Source organism: Macaca nemestrina, chromosome 9, assembly GCF_043159975.1.
Source record: "Macaca nemestrina isolate mMacNem1 chromosome 9, mMacNem.hap1, whole genome shotgun sequence".
NCBI classification, from domain to species: domain Eukaryota; kingdom Metazoa; phylum Chordata; class Mammalia; order Primates; family Cercopithecidae; genus Macaca; species Macaca nemestrina.
The window spans coordinates 140,730,237-140,756,749 of NC_092133.1; the positions used below are offsets into that span (position 1 = coordinate 140,730,237).

Genomic DNA, 26,513 nt, shown 5'->3' on the forward strand with positions numbered 1-26,513 from the left:
GCTAACACGGTGAAACCCCGTCTCTATAAAAATACAAAAAATTAGCTGGGCGTGGTGGCAGGTGCCTGTAGTCCCAGCTGCTCAGGAGGCTGAGGCAGGAAGAATGGCATGAACCCAGGAGACGGAGCTTGCAGCGAGCCAAGATCACGCCGCTGAGCCCGGGCGACAAAGCGTGACTCCATCTCAAAAAAAAAAAAAAAAAAAGCTAGTTGGGCTGGGATTCTGTGAGAAATTGTCAGGCTTGTCAGGAGGTAAGAGTGGACATTAGGTGGAAAGTAAGTGACTTCATTTGATCATGCTAAGGTTGAAGTTATATAGTAAAAGAAAAATTAATGTCAACTTGTAATCTGTTCTTATTCTATCTGAATTCTTGTTTAGAGACAACTGTTTTAAGCTGTTTTTTTTTTTAACCTTAGTCTTTTTTTTTAAGCTCTGTTTTGTGATAATTGACAAGCTCCAATCTTCCCACTTTTAACTGAAGTTATTCATGAGTACACAAGATAATTCCATGAGTAGGCAACAGGTTGTACGTTTCCTAAATTACTTCATATTTGTTGGCCTGACCTCAGAGCTGTGCTTTAAGAAAACCCAGTATACTGTAGTCCAGACCAGTAGGTTAATGAGCAGTCCTCACACTACAGAGTTCTCCTTTACACACTCACTGCAGAGCTCCTTTAAAGGAGGGCACAGTGCTAGTGCGTTGAATGGTTATTTCAGGTCAGTAAGTCTTAAAGTGTGCACGGCAGTGTTAGGATTCTGTGAATTAAAGCCAATCTGTAGAGAACAACAATGCAGAAGAGGTGAATGGGAAACTAGTAAAAGCTTGAATCTTCTGATTTCTGGTCTTGTGTGTGTCTTAAGCACTGTGCAGGGGTAAAGCCTCCACCATCAGGGAGTGTGTGATGTGCTGAAAGGAAACAGAGAAGAGAACGTGCCAGAGGCTTTTTCTACCCACTGTGAGTGAGTGTGTTCAGAGAAGGAGCTCTGGGATGTCAGGGTAGCTGTGGCGTGCTCTAGTGCAGGTGGGCCCAGGAACCACGGGGAAGGCCAGGTAAGGGAAGAGGCAGGAGGGAGCTTCCTGGCAAAGCCACAGATTACAAAACCTCCGAGTGGCATGAGGTCGGGAAAGTCAAGATGTTAGGTAGGTGGTGAGCCGGTGGGGGAAGCCTGCCGAGTCCGGGTCTGAGCTCCTTGCCACTGGGAGCCTGGGCTCCAGATGCCTCTGGGAGCGGGGGTGGTTGTTGATGGCAGTTGCAGCTCCAGAGGTGGGCGGAAGGGCTGGAGCCCACGGTGGGGCACCTGTGGAGGGGCGACACTGCCTGAGATGCTCACTGTGCCCCAAGGTCCTGTGTCTAAGTGTGTGGCACGCTCTCGGGGCACTTCAGAAGGTGGAAATGGAACATGGGGGAGGTCAGCCCAGCAGACACCAGGAGTGCTGTCTGTGGGGACTGAGTTAAAGCGGGAACCTGGCACAGCCCTCCCTGGGAGTCGTGAAATCGTGCACTCGTGTACTTGCTTGGCACAGTGTAGCACTGTGAAGCCGCTTCACTGATGGCCATCAGGGCGGGGGACACATCTGGGTCTTAGGATCTTCCGCATAGGCTGTGGCTCAGTGGAGGGGTCCGCTGTAAAGGTGCTGCCTCCCTCATTGATGAATGGACTGTCAGGCCCAGGAAGTGTCTTTCTAAGCACCACTGTAATTTGTGTGATTTATGTGATTGTGTAAGTCTTTTGTTGAAATTAGTGAAAATGAAGCAATAGCAAACGAGTATAGGGCCAGGTGTGGTGACTCATGCCAGGAATCCCAGCACTTTGGGAGGCCAAGGTGGGAGGATCACTTGAGGTCAGGAGTTTGAGACAGCCTGGGCAACATGGCAAAACCTCGTCTCTACCAAAAAAAAAAAAAAGTCACGAGGCTAGGGCAGGAGGATCACTTGAGCCCAGGAGGCAGAGGCTGCAGTGAGCTGAGATGGTGCCACTGTACTCCAGCCTGGGTGACAGAGCCAGGCCGTGTCTGAAAACAAAAAAGATAAGTATAAAGATCACTAAATGTCAGTCCAACAAGAAGTGGTTTGAAAGCTCTGAAAACAAGTCAAATCTATTTAATGTAAACTTTGGAGGGGTGGAGGAGAAGCTTCTTGAGCAAACCACCACTCCCCAGCAGAATGTTCAGTAATTGAAAGTGAGAATTAGGAAAAGGGCTTCCCACTAAGGAAGTTATTAGTGCATCTAAATCTGGTCAGCCTGGAAATAGGAGATACTTTGCAAACCATAGTGCTCCTGTATTCCTCACACTTGGCACGGACGACTAATTCTGGATGTAAGATAATAACATAGGAGATAAGTTGCATCAATCCTTTTAATTATGGCCCCGAATATTCCTTTTTCTTGTTTCTTTTTTAGGTTTAGAATTACGGACTCAACAAAGCAAACCTCAAGATGCCTCTTGCCTGCCAGCGTTGAAAGTGTCAGATATTGAGCCCACCATACCTGTCACAGAGTTGGACGTGGTCCTGACAGGTCACTGTGAACTCTACGCTTTTCCCGGGTCTCGGGGTCCTTGGGGAAATTAAATATCGCTGCTCACAGAAGCAATAGAATAACGTCTTGGAGGTTTTCCCTCAAACACTTGAGCAGCCCTGTGCGTTCATAGTCTTGCTCCATACGTGTCTTCTGCCTTGTTCCTAACTCTCAGTGGTGATAGACGCTATCACACACTCAGTAAGAGCCTATGTGTGTGTTCCTGAGAGGGGTTTGATAGGGTGCTCTGATTTCCTGCTTCTAGAATCAAATGAGGATTTGGGTTATGCTGTGACTGTATTAAGTGCAGTTTAAAAAATAGAGGCATCCTCAGAGCCCTTTGTCCCAACTGTTTACCCTGCCATCAGCACGGAGGAAGCAGAGGGATGAGATCCCCCGGAAAGGTGGGTGTTGAGTTGAAAGGGAGTTGGAGGCCAAGTTTATCCCCCTGCTGTGTCCTGGCATTTCATTCCGTGACACGTTTTGTTCCATGTCATGTTTCGTTCCGTGGCACCTTTCGTTCCGTGGTACTTTTTGTTCCATGGTCTGTCGCTGCTTTTGAGTTCTCGGGGTGCCTCCTCTCTCTCACTCCCGGCGGGTAGCTGAAGAGGCGTCTTTGGGGTAACCTCACCTGGGACGGTGTTGATGCTGAGCTTACCAGCAGGTGTGGCCGGACGTGACTGAGCTGAGGGCAGCATGGCTGTCACTTGCACCTCGAGGACGGGGATGGGATTTCACCCTGGGCATCCCTGAGTCCTGTGAAGCGTCTCCAGCCCGCCTTTTGTCTTCTAACAGCGCTTGTCGTGTTTGTATCCTGTTTATTTTCGTGTGTGTGCACGCGCATGTGAGTGGAAATCGAGGCTGACATCTCTCTGATCTGTTAACCCTGGCAGTTTTTGTCTGTGAATCTCATTAAGTGTTTGCTAAGAGTGAGAATAAATCAGTCATCCTTCCATGCCTTGGTCCCTCCGCTGGTCTAGGGCGCTCTGCTAGGTAGGAACCTACGTACGAAGCTGAATGCCCAGCCCTCCCCTCAAGAGGTCAGGAAGAGTGGGTGGGGAACACCAGGAGCCTTGTTTGGGGCCCTGGGGCAGCCTTCTGTTGTGGGGCCAGAGGGTGGCAGGGCCTGTTGGGGAAGATGAGCAGCGCTGAGGACGGGTGTGATGTGGGCCCGGGGTTCTTGGGGGCACCTGGTCGGAGTTCTCTCTGGTTGACGGGGAGAGGTTGGGTAACTGGAACTTGCAGTCGTGGTTCCGTCCTTCCTTTCCCTTTCCTTGGAGAGCGCAGGTTGCTTTACTATTGAAGACACCAGTTTTTTATCATGAAAATACAATAGAGAAGTTTATATAAACTCTAGTATAAGTTTTAAATCTCCATGCTTGAAAAGCAATAAATAGCGTTTTTTAAATATTATAAGTGGTTTAAATTTTACTGGCAACAATAAAAGTGAAATCCTTTTTGTTTTTCTAGCCGGAGAGATCCCTGTTCAGTTCTGCGCCCAGCCCACCAATGGCGTGGTGTATTTCCGGGCCTTCTCCAGCCTGAACACACTCCCCGAGGAGCTGAGGCCCTATGTGCCCCTCTTCTGCAGCGTCCTCACCAAGTACGATCGCAACACACCCTTGTGTGTCTTATTAACATCTGCTTTGTGTGCATATCTGTGTTGTTCTAATGCATCAGTAGGAATTACCTTCAGTGAATCACAGCTTACAATGTTAGTGTGTAAGTATGGTGTACAATATATTGGTTTAGAATTTTTTATGAAAGTAACATTTTCTTACTCTATTACATTGAAATATTTATGAATCTACGGTATAATGTAAGGATATACTTAGAGATCTCTATCTTAGCATATGAATCTGTGAAGCTTTGGAAAGGATTGACGGTTTAATCCGAAAGTGTGAGTAGTTGGATGTGCCTGCTGCCTGCGTTGCTCCTCCTCCGAGCTGACCTGTAGTTGCTGGCGTCCTCCCTAGGTGGGGTGTGCACAGGTCTGGAAACACACACACGAGTACCCACATCAACACTTGACCTTTTGCCCAGCTCTGCGGTGGCCGAGCTTGCAGGACAAGCAGTAGACAGGGCTGTGGGCTCCCGTTCCTATCCAGGATAATAGGGGGACATGGAACCCTGCAGCCAGCTTCAGAGACCACTGCCCGACCTGACGTGCAGCTGGGGTCTTCCGTTGGTGGAGGTGACGTTGTCGGCGTGCGGCAGAAAGCTGCTGGCTGCGACCCCTTCTGCGCCCTGGCTGAGGGTCCGCTCAGATGGAGAAATGTCTTCATGGGTTTGAAAGCTCCCTGCCTTTTTAAATAGAGCTGCCGCTGTTCATCCTTTTGTAGCCGTTTAGAAAACACCTCCTGGTCATTCCCTTGACTCAGTTATTTCTGGCATTAGCAGTGTCACTGTGAATGTTTCTTTCACAAGCGTGAGTGCTGAGAGGAAAATACTTTTCTTAAAAATTTACAAAGTCTTTAGCCTTTGGACTCCCTCGCCCAGGCTACCAGACATTTGAGCAAAGGAAGTACGTATCACAGTGATCTGGGCGAAGAGAGTAGGGAGTCCTCATAAAACATTTATTGAAAAGCTTACAACTGGAAATGCGTATTTTAGAATGTTGTTTTGAGTGCAGACACTGGCCACCCAAGTGTCTTGTGCCTCTGGACACTGACTTCCCAGGTGGGAGAAACTGGGGTCTTCCTGGGGGAGGGGACGCGTGAACTCTAGAGGGCAAAGGTTAGAGCGTGTGCCTGCTTGATGACCTTCGAACTGTGAAGAGGTTGGCAAAGCTGCAGTTATTCAATTAATGGCAGCAACTTGTAATTCAAGATGCATGGTTTTAAAAATGATTCAGTAAGGACTGCCTTGTAATTGGGGCTGTGCTTCTCTGCTGTGTCAGGCTGGGCTGCGGCCTTCTTGACTACCGGAAGCAGGCTCAGCAGATAGAACTGAAGACCGGAGGGATGAGCGCTTCTCCCCACGTGCTCCCCGACGACTCGCACATGGACACCTACGAGCAGGTAGCCGGTTACCGTCAGATGACAGCTGCGGTGGGAAGCTTTTCTCCAGTGTCTGTCACTGTTTGTTTCGGCCCTAATTCCTTTCTTCTGTGTTTTCTTTGGTTCAGGGTGTGCTTTTCTCCTCTCTCTGCCTGGATCGAAACCTGCCAGACATGATGCATCTGTGGAGTGAAATATTTAACAAGTAACTTTATTTGCAAGAATTGTCCATTCTTGGGGTGTACTAGAGATCTTCATTTGAAGTACTTTAAGATAGACAATCTTACTTGTGTGTGTTGATTTCCAAGTCTGACTTTTACTTGTAGTTTGTATGGACTTATAAAATTTCTTTGGTCGTTAAAGTAGTCTGCAAACTTACATTTAATCAACTTTCCACGATATTGAAGGGACATGATGAATGGGTCTCCAGGAATTTCTTCTTCTCCTTTTTCCATAGCCCGTGCTTTGAAGAAGAGGAGCACTTCAAGGTGCTGGTGAAGATGACCGCCCAGGAGCTCGCCAATGGAATTCCCGACTCTGGACACCTGTACGCTTCCATCAGGGCAGGCCGGACCCTCACGCCCGCAGGGGACCTGCAGGAGACCTTCAGCGGGATGGATCAGGTAAGAAGCTTGGAAGGAACCTCTGTTACCCTGGTTTAGCCACATATTCCAGAGTTACTGATTTCTTTGGGAATACGTTAACTTATGTCCCAGAAATGCTAACTTTCTAACTGACCAAATATGGGGAAGAATTGATTGGTTGGTTTTAACTCATCTTCTTCTTTGTACCACCCTGCACCCCAGTTCCAGCCCTCCTCAAGCCACACACTTGCACACATAACCCCTGCCGATGCAGGGTTCTGATGTCACGGGTGCTTGGTTCAGACTGAGTGGGTCTGTCGTGGCCTCTGCCTCTCTGTGAGCGAGCTTCCTCTGGGTCTATCGTGGCCTCTGCCTCTCTGTGAGCGAGCTTTCTCTGGGTCTATCGTGGCCTCTGCCTCTCTGTGAGCGAGCTTTCTCTGGCTCAGGTGCGACTGATGAAGAGGATTGCAGAAATGACAGATATCAAACCCATCCTGAGGAAGCTCCCGCGTATCAAGAAACACCTGTTAAATGGTGATAATATGAGGTGCATTTGTGATTTGTTTCTAAATATTTTATGATTCATTCTATTAAGCATAGTTTTTAGGTATTTTTTACTTGTAGAAACTTCAAGATAGAAAGTGCTTGGTAAAGGTAAAGGTTACAGAATTTATTGTAGATGTCAAGTGTTCTAATAAACTAAGAAAGAAATATTTTAAGCTTATTAAAAGTTGTAGGAGATGGGGAAGAAAGCAGGCTAATTTTGTTCTAGAAGTGCAAATAGGTTGAGAGCAGTAGTTATGTTGCTTCCAAAAGCAAATGGTCTGTAACTGAGATATCCGAAAGGGTGAGCTTGCCGAAGGTCAGAGTAAAAGTAGTTTCTTATATAATTCTGTGATGCTTTGAGGAAATATCTGGCAGCTCAGTCCTACACCTGCAGTTGGCCTTATGTGCCCTCAGGTGTGTGAGCATGAATGAAGTTTAAAAATGATTGACAGTTTTATTTTCAGCATCTTATTGTCAGTGACATTGATGTATTCGTCAGTACTTAACAAGAAAATGTTTGCTGAAGTCACTTGTCCTTCTTCACAGAGAGTCCTGATGCCTTTTGCCAGTCATGTCTTGTGAATCCCTGGCAGATTCTACAGGGCAGTCTGTGGGTGGGCAGAGGTGAAGCCTGGCGATCAGGGGCTCCTGGCATTGGGCTCAGGCCGGCCTGGCTTCTGGTGCCGGGTCAGCGCTCACGCTCGCACCTAGGAGGTCCTGGGCAGCTGAGCCACTGGGGCCTTCTGTTTCCTCCTCCATAAAACCTTCCTTTGCAGGTTTATCTTAGGAATAAAAGAATATCTGCAAGGCAGCATACATGCCTGGGATATAGTTAGTATTAATATAATGGTACCTGCTGTTACTTTAACTAGAGTAAGTTTAGGATTTACAGCCAAAAGGAAAAATACACACTCTGTCAATACACTGTAGAGTTCAAGTAGATTTCATATGATAGTAGTATTTGCAATTCTGTAGAATTTGGGCGAGTTCTGTTTTCATGTAACTTTGAGAGCATGGTAATTTTTTGCACTTTATAATGTTCTGCTTTAACAACCAGTTCACATTTTCAAATGGATGACTTCTGGACGGTAATGTTGAAAGCTGTCTGTTTTGATAGCGTAGTTCCGAAGGCATGGTTAGCAGATCTTAATCATCTCTGTATTTTCTTTGCTCTTCGGAAGAACAGGAGTTTAGGGTCTCAGGCTCTGCCTCTGGACGGCTTCATTAGCTGCCACGTTGAACTGTGCGGAAATCTCTTGATAACCTGAAGCACTGCAGAGCAGGGAGGTGGCTGTGGTATTTCCACATTTGGCTGCTGTTTGTTTTAACACTTTGAACATTATTTTCTATAAAACCAACATCATTGAGTTATTATACAAAATGTGATGAATTACTAAAACTGTTTTTTCTAACAATGGTTTTATGTATACGTAATTTTTAAAACAGGTGTTCAGTGAATGCGACTCCTCAGCAGATGTCTCAGACAGAAAAAGTGGTCGAAGACTTCCTGAGAAGCATCGGTCGGAGTAAGAAGGAACGGAGGCCTGTGCGCCCACACACGGTCGAGGTATGCGCTGATGGTGGTGCTGACGCCTGGTGAGCGCCTGGCAGGTGCCAGGAGCAGCTGTCATGTTTTACACGTATTAACTCAATTCTCAGAATAGTCCAGCGTGTCGGGGTTCATATCCCCCGTTACGCAGATGAAGAAACTCAGGTTCAGGAGGATTAAATATGTTGTCCAGTGTTGGCCCAGTTTAGTGAGTTCAGACTCTGTGGTGTGGCCTTAGATGCTGCACTCACTCCTGTGCCTTGCAGTGAGTAGTCTGATAGGAAAACAGACTTCGCCTGGGATATGCTGGCATAAGAATGGCCCAAAACCATGGCCTCAAGAAGGCTGCTTTACTGCTGTTTCTATGACTCCCGAATCCATGGATTTGACATAGAACAGTGATGTTGGTGATAACTAATTTAGTAAATTTGATTAACTTACAAAGAGAACTGTAGTCTAGTTCATGGATGTCAGTAGAGAAGCCATGCTCCTCAGTGGACGAGGTTGGCGCTCACGTCTTCTCCTTTGATGTCTGCGTATCCCTGGTTCAGTTCTGGGTGTGGTGTCTCTGTTGGCCTCTGGGAGTGGAGCCCATGGCAGGTGGCCTCCTGCTGCTCTAGGCCCCTCTGCCTGCAGCCCTTTCACTTTACGTGTCCTCTTGATTTCACAGATTAATGACGAGAAAGTGCAGAAAGAAAGCTTAAAATATTTTCTTTGTACTGTATAACAAGGCTACCTTTTCCTTGACTGTCTGAAAATTTATTTTAAAATTTTCTTAATTTCTTTTATTCACTTTCTTTTTTTAGTTTTTGTTATTTTGAGACAGGGTCTCACTCTGGCACCCAGGCTGGAGTGCAGTGGTGCCATTACAACTAGCTGCAGCCGTGACCTGGGCACAAGTGATCCTCCAGTCTCAGCCTCGCAAGTAGCTGGGGCTATAGGTGTGCACCACTGTGCCCAGCTAATTTTTAAAAATTTTTTGTTGAGATGGGGGCTTACTACATTGCCCAGGCTGGTCTCAAACTCCTGGACTCAAGCAGTCCTCCCACCTTAGCCTCCAAAGTGCTGGCATTCTAGGCATGAGCCACTGTGCCCAGCCTATTTTTATTTTCTGTCCTTTTTTTTTTTAAGCGTTTATTATTTAAAACACTTAAACAAGTCTGCCCTAACACTTGTTATATTAGCTCTGTGAATTTTATAAACTCTGCTCCTTCTTTTTTTTTTTTTTTTTTTTTTTTTGGAGACAGAGTCTCGCTCTGTCACCCAGGCTAGAGTGCAGTGGCCGGATCTCAGCTCACTGCAAGCTCCGCCCCCCGGGTTTATGCCATTCTCCTGCCTCAGCCTCCTGGTAGCCGGGACTACAGGTGCCCGCCACCTCGCCCGGCTAATTTTTTGTATGTTTAGGAGAGACGGGGTTTCACTGTGTTAGCCAGGGTGGTCTCGATCTCCTGACCTCGTGATCCTCCCGCCTCGGCCTCCCAAAGTGCTGGGATTACAGGCGTGAGCCACCGTGCCCGGCCCACTGTTCCTTCTTACATATTTCAAGTGAGTTCTGAATTTTTGTCTTTTCTCTTGGAAACTTGATTTTCAGAAACCTGTGCCCAGCAGCTCTGGTGGAGATGCCCACGTTCTCCACAGCTCCCAGATCATTAGGAAGCTGGTCATGGTAAGAACCACAGCCCATCTGGGTTCCCAGCAGGCGGGTGCTTCCCTCCACGGCTGTGTCTGCCGCTGATGGCGAATGTTCCTCCGTCCGCCTGTCCGTGGGGCTGGCGTGTCCCTAGACTTGCGAGTTCAGTGCGTCCTTGGTCACTGCCACCCTGAGCCTTTTCTCTCTGAGACAGTGCTGAGTGAAGGCCCTGGTGGGAGTGTGTCCTCCTGTGCCGAGGAGGTGCGGGCCCTGGTACGGGGTGCGTCTTCCCTGTGCCCAGCAAGAGGGCTACTGCTCCGTGCGGTCTCCTCCCGGGCAACTCACCCTCCTTTGAACATAGCTCCTGAGCCAAGTCGACTCCAGTGGGGCAGCCTGAGAGATCCTTTCCCCCACTCAGCCTGGTGCTGATGCTGTTTGGTTTGGTTCCTTGTGGAGTCAAGTGATTTAACATATTCCTATGGTATAATATATGAAACATAAATATATAACTATGATATAAGTGGTATAGAATGAAATGTTTTTAATTGAACAGTATACTTTAAAGCATCACGTCAAGATTGGAGGACTTCATGTCCGTTTTACAGTGAGAAATAGTGTGGAGCGACGTAACTGCAGTGCCTTGCTCTTGCGTCCCAGCACCTGGCTGCAGACTGTCACGGAGATGGGACCCCTGAGATGGGTTCAGTCCCAGCGTCGTGGGTGGTGTGTGGCAGCACGGCCGCCTCTGACCACACCTTGTCCCTCAGGAACCCACCTTCAAGCCCTGGCAGATGAAGACTCACTTCCTGATGCCCTTCCCGGTGAATTATGTGGGCGAATGCATCCGAACTGTCCCCTACACGGACCCAGATCATGCCAGGTAGGAGGGTGGAGGTCGGGACCTCTCAGGCCTGAGCCTTATGGAAGCAGCTGGTCAAGCCTGTTCGAGTTCACAGGGCATGTTTTAGCACAGGAAGAGTCTGCACTGACTCTGAGTGTTGGACCTGGGGCTGTGTGAGTCTATGAGCAGCCCTCTTTAAACAGCAGTCTTTATGAACAAAGGCCCAGCTTTAGAGCCAGTCATTTTTGTAAACAATTTCTGTTATTGAGTCCTATAAACAAAACAGATATTTATGACCCTAAACACAGACTCCTTTCAAAATGCCCCATGTACTCATCTCATCTCTAGGTAAAAATTGAATGAATTTAGGCTGAGACCTCTGATAAACATGGTAGATTAAGCCTTCGTGAGGACAGATGCATGGAATGACAGCAAAGGTAGATCAAGACACGAAGCCACAAGGGAGAGTGGGAGGTGACCCAGGCAGCCATGGGGGCTGCAGGAGAACCTCATGAGCCAGACTGTGGGTGGGTGGGGGGTGCCTGACCCGGGGCCACAGAAGGACAGGACGGTGGGGAGAAACCAGGTGGTCCTGCAGAGCCCTGCAGATGGCAGGGCTGGAGGCCGCCTCGTAGTCCCTCTGAGGAGTTTGCCTCCCCTGTCTCCCTACCAAGTCAGAAGCTCAGAGAAGGAGGCCCTGGGTTGAGCGGCCGAAGCCACAGCCGAGAGTGAGGGCCAGGCCTGTTCCCAAAGTGGCGTGGGGCGAGGGAGTTTGCAGCCTACGGACTGGCCCTCCAGCCCCTTCTTCCGAAGTGTGGCTGCCCCTCGGCTGTGTTCATCCCATCTGCGGAAACTGGCCAGACCAGGAGGACAGACTCACAGACATGCACCTTTGGGGACCTGTCAGTTGGGTGTGGATGACACAGATCTGTGCATACATGTTATATCCCGGAAATTCACTTCCTGTATCCTTGTCCCAGGCAGCTACCCCCATGAGGGACTAAACCAAGGAGGAGACCCCCCAGGGTCTGGCTCCAACCTCGCTGGTCCCAACTGATGGCGACCCAGCCACCCGAGTGGTGCTGGGTTTCTCCTGGAGGGCCCACACGAGATGGTCATGACTTCTCCCAGCACAGCCCCTGGGAACACGCCCACTCCTTCCTTGATTTCCCACCTGGCCTATTTGACCCCCTTCATCTGCTTTGGGAAATGGCACATCTGTGGAAGTGGTGACCCGGGGCTGATCTCGCCACGGGCGTCTTTAAGGAGCCTGTGTCTTTGCTGCAGACGCTACCATCATTGTCTGCCCTGCCTTCTGTCGGAGGTGGATGTGTTCTCGAATCATCTAGAATGTGATGTCACCGTTCGCAGTGGAAGGCAGAGGAAATCAGCCCCGTTCCTGGAAATGTGCTTTATCGGAGAGTGTGTTTTCTTAAGGGATTCCTATACCCAGAGTTTGACTTCTGTTTCCTCTTTTTTCCATGTTCTGATGTGAGACATTTAAATGTTCATTTGCACATTTGCCTTTACAATAGAAATAACCTCTTTCTGCTTTACCAGATTCTAAAAATGCCACATATGCATTGGAACAAGTTAAGTAGTGTGGTGCTGGAAGTGTTATATTTCCTCCCCACCACCTCTCCCTTCGACCCTGTAATCCAAGCCAACTGCTTGAAAATTGTGCTTCCTTGTGCTTTTTAGTTTTTGTTAATTAAAAAGAAAATCTCATGCCTGTAAGCCCAGCACTTTGAAGGCAGGAGGATCACTTGAAGCCAGGTGTTTGAGACCAGCCTGGGCAACAAAGCTAGACCCTGCCTCTACAAAAACTGTAAAAATAGGTGTGGCGGCACGCACCTGTAGGCCCAGCTACTCGGGAGACTGGTGGGAGGATCCCTTGAGCCCAGGAGTTCAAGGCTGCAGCGAGCTGTGATTGCACTAATGCACTCCAGCCTGGGGACACAGTGAGACCCCATCTCTTAAAAAACAAGACCAAAAAATGGGACCATAATTTATACGGCATTATTTTAAAACTTGATTTTATTTTCATTTTCACTTAATCCAATAATTACTTCATTGTCTATATGCTTTTTATCAGCCATGGTGTTTTTAACTTGCATTTTTTACTCGTTCATTTTAGTCTTAAAATCCTTGCACGTTTGATGACTGCTAAATTCTTGCATACGGAAATTCGAGAAAAAGGTGGCGCTTACGGTGGAGGCGCAAAACTCAGCCACAGTGGGGTCTTCACCCTTTACTCTTACAGGTGAGCTGTGCTCTGGTTCACACATTGGGACGCACACGGTGTTTCAGTCTCCTACTCGTGATTATCTGTCATTTTCTTCTACTGCAGTGAACTTTAGACAAAAGTTGTTCTATGTGCTGCTTTTCACTTCTCGAGCACTTAGCCACACCCAGCAATGTCCTTTCTGGTGCAAGGATTGGGGCCAGCAGCCTAAACGGGAAGCATTTTGCCTTCAGTAAACCCTGGCTTAAGCCAGCATATTTTGGCAGAACACGGTAGTGCCTCCATCCATGGTTTTGCCTTCCACGGTTTATTACCCAGTCACCCTCGGTCTGAAAATATTAAATGGAAAGTTCCAGACATAAACACTTCCGAAGTTTTAAATTGTACACCATTCTTCTAAGCAGTGGGATGAAAGCTGACGCTGTCTACGGTACCTGCCTGTTGGTCACTCAGTAGCCATCTAGGTTATCAGATACACTGTGGATATCCAAGAGCTTCTGTTCACAGAACCCTTGTTTTACTTAGCATAACTTTTATTACAGTATAATTGTTGTATTTTGTTAATATCTTGCTGCACCTAATCTATACACTTTTTCATAGGTATAGGAGAAAAACACAGTATCCATAGTGGCTGTCTGAGGTTGCAACCCTGCTCTGGGGGGCCTGGAACACAGGCCCCAGGTGAGGGGCTGCGATACAGCCTGAGAACATTCTTAGCTCATTTCAGTTGGAGGTGCCTGATGTGGATGCAACTGTTAGCTTTCATAAACATAACACCGTTACTCTAAAACAATAAATTCTTAATTGTCTATAGCTTTGCTGCCCAAGAGAACATATATTATAACACTTTTTAAGAAGGAGCTGGCCACCCGTGGTGGCAAGTGCCTGTGGTCCTAGCTACAGGAGGCTAAGGCGGGAGGATCCCTTGAGCCTAGGGAGGTTGAAGCTGCGGTCAGCAGATTGTGCCACCACACGCCAGCCTGGGGGGCAGAGTGAGAGCCTGGCTCGTGGATGCAGAGATAGATTAGGTAGGTAGGCAGGCACGAAGGTAGAGAAGTCGGTAGCCGTTGCCACCCTGCTGAGTTCTCCCCCTTGCTGTGCTGGAAGCCACTCTTCTAGACAAGGATGGGGAAGCAGCTCAGAGCCCCCCTGCAGCTCTGAGTCAGGGTGGAAGGAGGGCTGGGCTCTTCCATTTACACAAAGGGAAGTCTGGATCGGCCCCCTCAGGCTGATTCCTGTACTGCCCTGGGTGTCCTTAAGGGAGATTAAAGGAAAACCTTTGCTTGATTTTTCCATGTGAGCCTTCTGTAATTTCCTTGTAATCTTGACCTGCCCCCACCCTCCACATCTTTCCTCTCCTGATGAGGTCACAGAAAGGTGGATTTAAATCATCTGGGGAGGACTTTATGCAGACAGACCCTGTCTAAGAGGGAGAACGTGTTGAAAGTCTTATGTGATGGGATTTAAATTTCCACTGAGAGTAATTGAGCAATTTGTCAGTGGGCTGTTTGGACTAGATCAGATGTAAAATAGAGCTGTTAACCCATAGAAGATGGTGAACTGTTAAGTCACAGGTTTGTCATAAACTTGTCCGTTGGTAAAATGCTTGCCTGTTTATTTCTCTGGGTTTCCTAGGGACCCAAATACAATAGAGACGCTCCAATCTTTTGGGAAGGCTGTTGACTGGGCAAAGTCTGGAAAATTCACACAGCAAGACATCGACGAAGCCAAACTTTCTGTCTTCTCAACCGTAGATGCTCCTGTCGCTCCTTCAGACAAAGGTATTGTGAGGGTAACAGTGAGAATCTCAGTCCACAGCCTCGCAGATGACGTTGCTGTTTTCTGAGTCCCCTCATGCACAGGCAGGAGCACCAGCTTCTGGCGTCTCCGTCCTTGCCTGTGATACGATTTCCACGTCTGACACCCTAAACATTGGCCTTGGAAACACGCTTCCCGACATCCGGGCGAGAAGAGTGCATCCTGTCATTTCAGTTTTACTGACCTGAGGCCCAGTGGGGCCAACCCACGGCAGTGTCTGGGCTCATTAGGGTGGGAGGATGACATGGGCATGGCCCAGGCCTGGCCACATTACTCTGTAGAGCCACTTTTGCTCACAGCATTATCAGCCTCACGCAGCCCTGAATGCATCCACGCTGCAGAAGCAGGCCTTGGTAAGAGTCAGCGTGGCTCGTGGGAGCTGGAGGTCAGGGTGTGATCTCTGGGCTGTAAGACATGACCCTGTGGTTGAAACACGTACGTGAAGTAACAGTGAGATGCACCTGTCCCCTCCGGGACACGAGGGCACAGCCCACTGCGCCAGCTCCTGGGCGGCAGCCCCACCGTGCCTGTGGTTTGTCTTCTAGGAATGGACCACTTCTTGTACGGCCTCTCGGATGAGATGAAGCAGGCCCACAGGGAGCAGCTCTTCGCTGTCAGCCACGACAAGCTCCTGGCCGTGAGCGATAGGTGAGTGGGGAGTGCGGGAGACAGCGCCTGGGATTGGAGGCCTTAACAGCACTGACGCAGAAGCCAGTCCTTGCTGACCTCACCTGCCTTCCTCTCAGGTACCTCGGCACTGGGAAGAGCACGCATGGCTTGGCCATACTTGGACCCGAGAACCCCAAAATCGCCAAGGACCCCTCCTGGATCATCAGATGAGCGGCCCTGGCGCCCCCGACTGCGCAGGAGCCCCTGAGACAACAGGCCTCTAGAGCTGAATATGAAAAGTCAGAAATGCTACTGCTTTTTCCAAGAATATTATGTCATTCTTAAGGTGTTGCCACTGACTGGCAAGTCAATCTTAAGAGCGACCAGGAAGATGTCCATTGAAATAGTCATGCATGAAATGCCAAAGATGCACCACGTAGAATTTTCACTTTCTACTGACAGAAAGGCTTGTTTTACCTCAATTCTAGAATATTTATTTAAGAATCTAAAAATAAAGGGCAACTCTGACTTAACCTCTGCTTGAGTCATTATTTTAAGTAGGCCCATTATTTTAAGGGCCTTTACTAAAAAACAGAAGTGAAATGAAAAGGTACACAAAGGTGTCCCACGCCTGCCTGTGCCGATTCATGAAACTCAATCACACCGAGGCCCTGTGGGAGCGTCCTCCTAACAGACGGAAGTTCAGCGGGGCGGCCGGATGGAAGCAGTCCTGAGAAGCAGGTGGGCTGGGGTGAGTAAGTGCTCGCTTCGTCTTCACAGAGCCAGAAAGGAGAGCCTGCATGCCAGCTCTTCTTGGCCGTTGGACTCTGATTTCCCAAACAGCTTGTTTTTGGGGTCTCCTCTCCCTCCACACAGCTCTCTGCCGCCGTTTCTGAGGCACAGCTGTGGTCTCCTGCAGACTAGAGCTAGGAGGCAGAAACGCTGTCCCGACAGGAAGGGGGCCCACGAGGGCGGCAGGGCCGTCACCCCAGCACCCATGTCTACTCTGGCAAGAGTCATCGGAGAATTCCAACCTAGGTCCCAGCGAGGATGGTGGCTTGGACTGGACGAGAAACTGGCTATCAGATTTTTCAAACCCCCACCTTGGTGGTTTTAACATGCAGCTAGGATTGCAGTCAAGAGGCTGAGTAGGTAAGATTCATGTGTTCTCTTTTACTTTCTAAGGAGAGCAAGAGCCTGGGGTCGAGGCCCAGGGTCCTGGCCTGCTGCTGTGGATGGAAACTGACACATGGCAAATATGTAATGGTAAGTAAACATGGCGTTCCCCTTGGCCTGTGTAAACTACTGGCATTGTTCTCCTTTTATGACTTATGCGTGGTTCAGTGATCTCTATAAAAATATTTTTATAATCTTTGCCCACAAAACTGCTGAGAAAACCTTTAGCAGCCACCCATAGATTGAGGTTTATAATCTCCTACTTAAAAAACGAAAACGAAGGACTGTTGGAGTTGTAGGCAAACGTTTAATACGCACATCTGAAAGCATGAGACACAGTCCACAGACAGCACGCACTGGAGCTGGTGGGGCACACGAGTGGTGACAGGTGCTTGCTGATTAGGTATTAATGTCAATAATACTTGCATAAAGTGCTGATAAATAACTTAAGTGTTACAAAAACAGATGGTCCACGGTGAGTCCAGGTTGCAGGCACATGCAGGCAGGACTGGGTCAGACGCTCCAGGGCTGCACGTGCTCTAGCTGGCCTGAGTCCGACACGTCGTAGCTGGCCTTGTACTTGGCCAGGATCTTCATGAGGGGCCGCAGCTTGAGCCACCACTGTTCTTTGGGAATCCTGTGCCTGTGGAGGGAAGGGGGGACAGCAGTGAGGCTGAGAGATGCCACGGCCAGCACAGTGAGCGGCCTTGCCAGAAACACGAGGGTTGTAGGGTCGGCTGAATCTTAATTTCAGGGTCAAATGAAACCATTGTTTTTATATTTTTAAAACTTCTTCCCAAAGACCTAGTGGTGGTTTTTTGTGGTTGTTTTGAGATGGAGTCTTGCTCTGTCCCCAGGCTGGAGAGCAGTGGTGCAATCTCAGCTCACTGCAACCTCTGCCTCCCGGGTTCAAGCGATTTCTCCTGCCTCAGCCTCCTGAGTAGCTGGGACTACAGGTGTACACCACCACGCCCGGGTAATTTTTGTATTTTTAGTAGAGACGGGGTTTCACCACGTGGGCCAGGCTGGTCTCCATCTCTTGATCTTGTGATCCACCCACCTAGGCCTCCCAAAGTGCTGGGATTATAGGTGTGAGCCACCATGCCTGGCCAAGACCTAGTATTTTTTCACTGAGCTTCAGAAAAGCCAGTTCCTCAAACCACTGAATGAGTTGTTGAAAGCAACAGCAATGGCCATTCCCCTGTCCTGTACTCACATTGGCTGGGTTTGCTAAGGCAATAAGACCCCAACTTACTCAAAATCCGTTTGCTGCTTCAGCTCTGCCACAGGTTGAAAAATAACGTTTCTTTTGCTTATTCCCAGCACACAAACGGAATCATCGGTGGTAAATTTTTTTCCTATAAAAGGTTTAAAAAAGATTAACACCCTGTCACATGGGCGGCGGGAGAGCAGAATCACGGGGCGAGATGAGAAGTGAGAGTCCTGGGAACCATGCTGAACCTGGCCTGGAAGCCCGGGTGAGGCTGAGAACAGCCGCGCAGTGTGGCCAGCACCTGGCCTGGGCTTGCGCAGCTCTGCTCTTGTGGGATCGCCCTGATGGCTTCCTGGAAAGCAGCTTTTGTTTTTTCTCTCAGTGGAGAGAATTTTTCACTAAATAGTAGAATAGGGAAATTAGCTTAAATTACGACAAAACACTAATAAGAAATTGATGCTCACGAATACACACACTGAGAGGCGAGAAGCATCCATAGCTAAATTAGCAAAAGAAAATCGATGTAGAACAAATCAGTCAGTTCTTCAAAAAGACAAACCAATTGAAACTATTCACATCAATGCTTTTGTAGACTGTCATTCTTCTAAGTCGGACGTTGGCAGTGATAATGGTTTGCCCTAATAAAAGCACACATCTGGTATGACTGAAGAAAGCTGAGGGGGGTGGGGGCAAGAAAGATGCTGGTACAAACAGCCACTCAGGAATGAGTGGGGACCAGCCACGTTGGAACCATTAACAAGAGTATTATACAAAATGTCATGTTTTTTAAAACTTTGCAGTTTATCTAAAGATTTGTTAGAATATGTAACTTACAAAACTGATTTAAGGAAAAACATGCATAGTTCTACAAACATGAACAATTCATTCAGCAGCCACATCTTCCTCAAAACTGGAAGTTCTGATGGATGGAGTCCCAAGGAGGTTGTCCTACCAAACATCCAAAAAATAGAAGGCCCCACTTAAACTGTGAGGGGAACTGCAGGTTGAATCTAGCAGTGATAAAAGAGAACATGTCACCCATGCCCAAGCTGACCTTATCCCAGGAATCCACGGTTGGTTAAATAGCAATGCTCAGGGACCAGCAGGAGTTAGAACATCACACGCAGCTCAGTACTGGACTGAAGAAGGAACCAGCACACCCTACTTCTCCCTGATAGGACAGCATTTTCACCAAGGCAGATGGCGCCTCCCTCCCCGCACCCCTTACCTCTGCCCCGGGCCTCCTTGAGTTTCGCAGTGATCCACTCCATAGCTCTGGCAGAGATTTTGGTTCCAAAGTTTCTATCAAATGGAGAGGGTGCCCCACCCTGTTGGTGGTTAGAGTCATATGAAATATCAGTTATACAGTAACACTTTGCTGTTAAATAGAAATGACAATTTCTATTTCACAGAATTCATGTTTTTATTTCTAGGTCTTTATGGATAGCTGGAACAGAACAAAACAAGATCTGTGATTCCTGTAGCCTGAACTCAGCCTGTTAAGCAAAAGTAGCAAGTGTTCCCCCTGCCCAGTAAGAGGAGGATTTTAATAAATGGAATGAGTCAACTAACAATCTCCAATATTTTAAAATCTTCAATCAGGATTTCATAAACTCATCTGGGGTGGGGATGGGTCACAGCTTTAAGAACCTGATAACCGTTGTGGATTCTTTAACAAAATCACACATACGCCTACTATTTCATCATCATTTCAGGGGATTCATGAGCCCTCTGGAATAAATTCACGGGCTCTGGTTTAAAAGTATAAAGAATAGAAGGTGGTGGTGAGGAAGGAGTGTGTGCGAGTTAGGAGGCCTGGACTGCTGTGTCCCAGGCTCAGCTCATGACATGCGTGTGCCTGCATGCAGCTCATTCCAGGTCATTCTGATTTGGGGTGAGTGTCAAGTATATTACATGTCTGATAATCCATTTTAAATCTTAGGAAGCTCCAGTTTTTAACTTGAAGTGTTTAATTTGAATAAGCATTTCCAAGTAAGGGGGTGTCATTGTTTTCATGAAAGCTGACAGCTCCCTTAAAATCCCCATTACTCAAACCTCACCAACAAAAGAATCCTAAACCTGGTGATGTTTGGCATGACTTAAAAGTTTAGATGTTTTGGCTGGGCACGGTGGATCACGCCTGTAATCCCACCACTTTGGGAGGCTGAGGTGGGCGAATCACCTGAGGTCAGGAGTTTAAGACCAGCCTGGCCAATGTGGTGAAACCCCATCTCTACTGAAAATACAAAAATTAGTTGGGCGTGGGGCGCCTGTACTCCCATCTACTTGGAAGGCTGAGGCAGAATCTCTCGATCATTGGAAGGTGGAGGTTGCAGTGAGCCAAGATCGTGCCACTGCACTTCAGCCTGGGCAACAGAGCAAGACTCTGTCTCAAAAAAAAAAAGATGTTTTTTATCATCTTGGAATTTACTTATACATTTTCCCCTAAAATGGCTAAAACAAGACATTAATCTTTAAAAATCACACGACAGTGGCCTTGTGGGCCCCTCATGCGGTCTCGGGCCTACCTGCTGCATGTGGCCCAGCACGTTCTTCCTGCAGTCAAACACGCCTTTGCCCTCTTCCGAATAGAGCTGGTAAATGAAGTCGGTGGTGTAGTTTTCACTGCAGCTCTCATTTCTGAAACAAGCAGGAAGGAGCCACTTTGTTTAGTGTGCAGTGGGCACGTGGCCCCCTGCTTGGGGAGATGGCCCTGGGAGGCTGGCCTCCCGCGTCCCCTGACCTACGGTGATTCTCCATCAACGCCAGTCCCTCCAGTTCACGGTTTGGCTTTCTGCAGTTTCAGCTACCCATGGTCAAGTGGTCAACTGAGGGCCACAAATATTAAATGGAAAATTCCAGAAATAAATATGTAAGTTTTAAATTGCACACCATTCTGTGTGATGAAATCTCGTGCTGTGTTGCTCTGTCTCACCCAGAACGCGAATCATCCCTGTGCCCTGAGTCTCCATGCTGTCTGTGCCTCCTGCCCCTGAGTCACTCAGTAGCCGCCTTGGTTATCAGTTGGTTATCAGTACCCACCCCCTCATGTATACAGGGGGCGGGTACTATCCTCAGGTTCAGGCACCCACTGGAGTCTTGGGACACATTCCCTGAGGCTAAGAGGGATGACTATTTCCTTCTTCCTTCATAAACATCAGGTGCTAATTAGAGAAATGATTGCGATATCTCTAAAAGAGTAAGACTATAAAGCAAAAATTTTAGTTGTCTAAATGCGGGCAAGTCTTTAGAGCAACGCACCACGACTCTCTTCTGCATCTGCTCAGCGTGTAGTGCACTCCAGCGACAAAGAAATGACCACTCATCCAGCCCAAAGTCACAGACCAGAATCTAAGAACTGCGGTGTGACGGTGACCGTAAGATCAGCCCTGGTGTCTCACTCACCTGAGCACAAGGCCTCTCTGGATGGTGGTCTTCATTTTCTCCGTCAGGTGCTCCACATTGGACTGGAAAAGAGTATTTTGTTCATCAGACAATAAATTTCTGCTAAGCACCTACTGTGTGCCAGGCCCTGCAGGACGGGAAGTTCCAACCACGCGTGGTGGTGAGCGTGGCCAAGGAGGCTGCAAGCTCTCACAGCTTGGGTCTCGGGGAGCCTCCCCCAGGCGGCGAGAGCACGTCTGCGGCAATGAATGCCGAGCACAGGGCACTCAGGTGAGCAGCCCTCACGGGGGCCACTTGAAACGCCTTCCGGAATCAACAGGGTCCCTCTGAAGACGATAATTCCGTGACTGGCCTAGTGCTCATTCATGGCTCTATTGCTCCTTATTTATTTTCATGACAATGTTCTCTTGGCGCTCTCAGAGGAAAAGAGCGACCTGTGGCCTTTCTATGGAATCTCCTATGATGGCCTGATGAACAGTGTCTAACCAAAGAATTTTGTAAACTCATCCACACACAGATTTCTTAAGGAACAGATTGTCTTAGAAAAGAGTAACATCCAGGCCGGGCGCCGTGGCTCAAGCCTGTAATCCCAGCACTTTGGGAGGCCGAGACGGGCGGATCACAAGGTCAGGAGATCGAGACCATCCTGGCTAACACGGTGAAACCCCGTCTCTACTAAAAAATACAAAAAACTAGCTGGGCGCGGTGGCGGGCGCCTGTAGTCCCAACTACTCGGGAGGCTGAGGCAGGAGAATGGCGTGAACCCGGGAGGCGGAGCTTGCAGTGAGCTGAGATCCGGCCACTGCACTCCAGCCTGGGCGGCAGAGCGAGACTCCGTCTCAAAAAAAAAAAAAAAAAAATTAGAAAAGAGTAACATCCTATATCAGATCATCTTGGGAGGATTACAAGAGGGAGGTAGTTCTCTAATGACTTATCCTAAGAAAAGGGAGATTTTTTACATCTAATCAATCTGTCACTGGGCACGGCGGCAGAATTTCACAAAGTAGGCGCCTGGGTGCAGTTGCTCACGCCTGTAATCCCAGCTCTTTAGGAGGCCAAGGCGGGTAGATTGCCTGAGGTCAGGAGTTTGAGACCAGCTTGGCCAACATGGTGAAACCCTGTCTCTACTAAAAATACAAAAATTAGTCGGGCATGGTGGCGGGTGCTGTAGTCCCACCTACTTGGGAGGCTGAGGCAGGAGAATCACTTGAACCCAGGAGGCTGAAGTTGCAGTGAGCTGAGATTGTGCCACTGCACTCCAGCCTGGGTGACAGAGTGAGACTCCATCTCAACAACAACAAATCATAATTTCTCTTCTTAAGCCCTTGCCATGTTGAGTGCTGGTGAGGCAGGATCTTCGGACAGATTTCTGAAATATGGTCATGAGTCACATAACGGGGATATGTTCTGGAGAAATGCATTGCTAGGTGACTTAAGCCTTGTGCAAACATCCTACAGTGAACTCTCACAAACCCAGGAGGTAGGGCCTGCCACACACCTGTTGTTCCTGTCTACAAACCTGAATGTCTTGGACTGTTGAATACTGCAGGCAATTTAGTATCTAAACATGTCTAGATGTAGAAAAGCACCGTAAAAAATATATTTTATATATATATATATTAATATATATAATCTTTTAATAAAAGATAAAAAACAGTACACCTGTTTGGGGTAGCTCCATTATCATCTTAAGGGACCCACCGCTGACAGAAACATCGCGATGCAGTGAATGACTCCACAAATATTTAACTTGACACAGTGAAGAAATTCGTGATTCACATGTCACGTAATTAGCGACAACACCAAGGCCCTTTTTACTTGATCTATTTGGCTCAGAAACAAGTAACATCCTAACTTTTTAAAAGACAATGGTGCCGGGCACGGTGGCTCACACCTGTAATCCCAACACTTTGGGAGGCCGAGGTGGACAGATCACGAGGTCTGGAGTTCAAGACCAGCCTGACCAACATGGAAACCCCATCTCTACTAAAAAATACAAAAATTAGTTGGGCATGGTGGCATGCGCCTGTAATCCCAATTACTCGGGAGGCTGAGGCAGGAGAATGGCTTGAACCTGGGCGTCGGAGGTTGCAGTGAGCCAAGATCGCACCACTGCACTCTAGCCTGGGTGACAGAGCAATATATAACATATATTTATTTATATAACTAAATAAAGACAATTGTTCAAGTTGCATTTTATCTGCCAAGGCCTCTCATCCTGCATGGAGTTTAGCAACTTTGAACACTGCAGGGTCCAGGCCTGGATTCTGCTGTGCCATCCAAGCAGGGGCAGACCCCGGGTTCGGCGACACCCTTCCCTAAAAGAGCCACAGATGCCAAGAAACCACGGCTGTGTCTGTGTCTGTGTCAGTTCAGAGGCAGACGCAGCATCAGAGGCCTCAAGATTTAAAAGAAGCTGCAGCAAGCTTCAGAGCCAGTCGCAGACGTGGGTGGTGACTGTCAGCGGAGGTGCTCAAATCGTTTGTGACAGAAGTGAGAAAACATTAACTACACAACAGACTACATCAAAAAAACAAGCTTGTGTTTCACACAAGAGACTAGAAGGTGTCCTCAACCAGGCACGTCCGCCGTCACCTGACACACGGGAGAGGCACCTGGGCGATGCAAAGGGCATCAATCGTGGCGTGTTCTGTAGCACCTCCGTCTCCATGCCCCCTTGAAAAGCAAACCATCCTAGACACGATGATTCACTCCGCAGCACCGAGTGGATCCAAAGGGGACGGTCCCCCAAGGCCAGCCCCCATCACATACCTGCAGATCCCTGATGTCGAAGGGCTCTTCGAAAATGTATGCAGCATCGGCTCCGGCTGCGAGCCCCCCCATGTTGGCCAGGTAGCCACAGTAGCCGCCCATGGTCTCGATGATGAACACGCGCCGCTTGGTTCCGCTGGCAGACTGCTTGATGCGGTCGCAGGTCTGGTCACAGAGAAGAGATCAGTCACTCCAGCCCAGGGCCAGGGTGCACCATCCCAGAGCTCCCCGATGAGTGAGTGCAGCAAGGGCCCCCACCACGCCTGAGCATGCGGTCCCAGCATCGCAGAGGTGAAGGGTGTGCAGCAGCTGGGATGTGCTGTCGGAGTGGGTGTGAACATGCCAGCCCACCCCACCGCGGCAGCCACCTGGAGGTGACCTCAATGACCTGTGGTGGGGACCTGGCCATCTGCCGCTCCCTTCTCCCAGGCCCCATAGGAGGAGACTGAAAAGATGACCCCACAAGCCGGCTCACTCCACGCTGCTCTCTGACTGTCCCTGCTGAAGCAGCTTTCACCAGACATGGACACCGTTAGGTGTCAGTTGAGAAGTTAGGGGGCTGTCACCTGCCAGCTTAGTCCATGGGAACAGCTGTGCTATTATATTTTCTTCTGTTAAAGATCCCTGTGATTTTAGAGCTGTGGCCATCTTCCATCCATCGGTGAATGTTACGTTTATAGAAACTCTACTCAAAGGCAGACGGTGGTTCTTAGACCCAGGCGCCTGGGGAGTCTTTCGGATGCATAGGCATCAGGTCCCCAAGATAAATGTCTGCCATCCGCCCTCCACGAGGACCCAAGCTCAGCGGGGAGAAAAACAGCAGAGAAATGCATCGGCCGCCTTCCCACCCACACCAGTCCGGGCTGCAGCGCCCTCTCCTGGGACTCTGCAAAACCTCTGCCTGGGCCTCAGCTCCCACCCCGGCACCCTGCAATCTGTTCACACAGACTGGAGACCCATCTATAAAAAACATAAATCTGATCCAGTTCTTGGTTCATTCAAAACCCTTTGCTCACTTCAAGTACACGTCAAGCCTTTCTCGGGAATCCCTGGCCCCGCCTGCTTCTGACACCAGGTCCCGCTCTAGATCCAGCCACCCCAGGTCCTCCTGGGGCCTCTGGATATGCTGGCCACTGTGTGCATTCAGGTACAGTGGTGGGCGGCAGAGCGGCCCCCAAAGGAATCCCGGTCCTAATGCCTGGAACCTGGGAATGTTCCCTCATGCGGTGATAAAGGTGAATCCTGAGGACTACCCAGGTGGGCCCTAAGTGCCACCACCTGCATCGGCAGATGAGGGGTGCAGAGGCCCTGGAGCAGGATGCTGCGCACCCACATGGGAGGAGGCGGCGCCAGGGAACAAGGCGGGCAAGGCCCGCAGCTCTGGGCACCTGAATGGGCCACGAGGGACTCTCCTGGAGCAAACACTCTGGCCTCAGCCCATGGCTCCCGCCCTCCAGAGCTGTGCGAGAGTGAGTATTATTTTCCAGCCCCAGGTGTGTGGTCAGGGTCACAGCGGCCACGGGACACACACACAGGCACCTTCCTCAGCTCTGAGATTTCCTCAGGAAAACGCCACCTGGTTTCTAGGACCACAAAGTTCCCTCTGTCGGGGGCTCTCGGGGCACCCCATGTCCTCTCTTCATAGAAATCACCCCAGTGTCTCTCCCTCAGTTACCTCGTGGTTATTTGACTTGCAGTCCTCACTAGGCTACAAATTCCATGAGGGCAGGAACTGTGGGCTGGGCTTACACCACTGCACCATCAGCAGGACGTGGCCGAGCCCCCACAGCAGGCGCTCAAGAAATGCTTGTCTCTGAATGACATAAGCACAGTATTCCCCAGCCAGTCAGCCATCTGTCCGTCCGTCCGTCCGTCCGTCCGTCCGTCCTGGTCAAGGGCTGATCCTGCAGGATTCCCTAACCAGCCTCCACATGGGACTCAGCCAAGAGTAAAAGCATGAAGTGGGGGTGTGGACTTGAGACTGGGGGCCACATGAGAGTCTGTGCACCAAAGTTTAACACCCACTGGGAAATTTTCACTTGAGTACTTCGGATATTTAAAAGCGCACTTTTTTGAATAAACACAGGCTTCATTAAACCATTCCGACCTATACTTCGTTTCTTTGGCAGATTCTTTTCCTCCCAAAATAATTGGGTGATGTATTCAAAACTGAACACGGGCTCTAGTTAGAGGGCCACTTTGCATTGTGTAAAAGCTGAGATGGGGAGAGAAACAGGCAATGGGAAGAGTTCCCGTCTTTGTGCTTAGGAAGGACAGAGGACAGAAGCCCATCAAGGGTCCAAAGAGCCCACAACTGCCTTCTTGAAGGGCCAGTGCAGCATTCTGAGGGTTTCACTGTTCCACCTGTACTGGGTCTCTCTCTAATTGCGATCTAAGACTTAGGAGGCCATAAGGCTTTAAGACTTGCCCTTTGTCTTAGAGAATCCCGGGCATGGGAAGGAAAATGTGGGTGGGGCATCAGGACCCCCAGAGGCACAAAGCCTCATGGGTTATTTTTCCAACTGAATCTCCCCCACAACCCACCCTGAGGTGGGGAATTACTGTCACTCATTCAAAGAATGACATCAACCGCTTAAAGGCAAAAG

General features: G+C 49.0%; 2 protein-coding genes across 6 annotated transcripts in view; one reads left to right on the top strand and one right to left on the bottom strand.

Moving 5' to 3' along the window:
• LOC112428202 (presequence protease, mitochondrial) overlaps positions 1-15,874 on the top strand; it is a 35,838-nt gene extending 19,964 nt beyond the window's left edge. Inside the window, exons 15-27 of the mRNA XM_071070530.1 lie at positions 2,404-2,520; positions 3,991-4,123; positions 5,420-5,540; positions 5,648-5,724; positions 5,977-6,142; positions 6,550-6,650; positions 8,096-8,216; positions 9,790-9,864; positions 10,596-10,708; positions 12,807-12,932; positions 14,550-14,695; positions 15,278-15,380; positions 15,479-15,874. Of these exons, the coding sequence (XP_070926631.1) occupies positions 2,404-2,520; positions 3,991-4,123; positions 5,420-5,540; positions 5,648-5,724; positions 5,977-6,142; positions 6,550-6,650; positions 8,096-8,216; positions 9,790-9,864; positions 10,596-10,708; positions 12,807-12,932; positions 14,550-14,695; positions 15,278-15,380; positions 15,479-15,572 (1,493 nt within the window). The 3' untranslated portion in view covers positions 15,573-15,874. The remainder of the gene's footprint in view (positions 1-2,403; positions 2,521-3,990; positions 4,124-5,419; positions 5,541-5,647; positions 5,725-5,976; positions 6,143-6,549; positions 6,651-8,095; positions 8,217-9,789; positions 9,865-10,595; positions 10,709-12,806; positions 12,933-14,549; positions 14,696-15,277; positions 15,381-15,478) is intronic.
• A 930-nt stretch (positions 15,875-16,804) lies between these two features.
• Positions 16,805-26,513, bottom strand: part of LOC105490824 (ATP-dependent 6-phosphofructokinase, platelet type) — a 66,870-nt gene continuing 57,161 nt past the window's right edge. For all 5 annotated transcript variants that reach the window (XM_071070531.1, XM_071070535.1, XM_071070533.1 and 2 more), the window contains 6 exons: positions 23,908-24,072; positions 21,136-21,197; positions 20,259-20,370; positions 18,959-19,058; positions 17,773-17,875; positions 16,805-17,160 (listed from right to left, as the gene is read on the bottom strand). In XM_071070531.1, the coding sequence (XP_070926632.1) occupies positions 17,031-17,160; positions 17,773-17,875; positions 18,959-19,058; positions 20,259-20,370; positions 21,136-21,197; positions 23,908-24,072 (672 nt within the window). In that variant the 3' untranslated portion in view covers positions 16,805-17,030. The remainder of the gene's footprint in view (positions 17,161-17,772; positions 17,876-18,958; positions 19,059-20,258; positions 20,371-21,135; positions 21,198-23,907; positions 24,073-26,513) is intronic.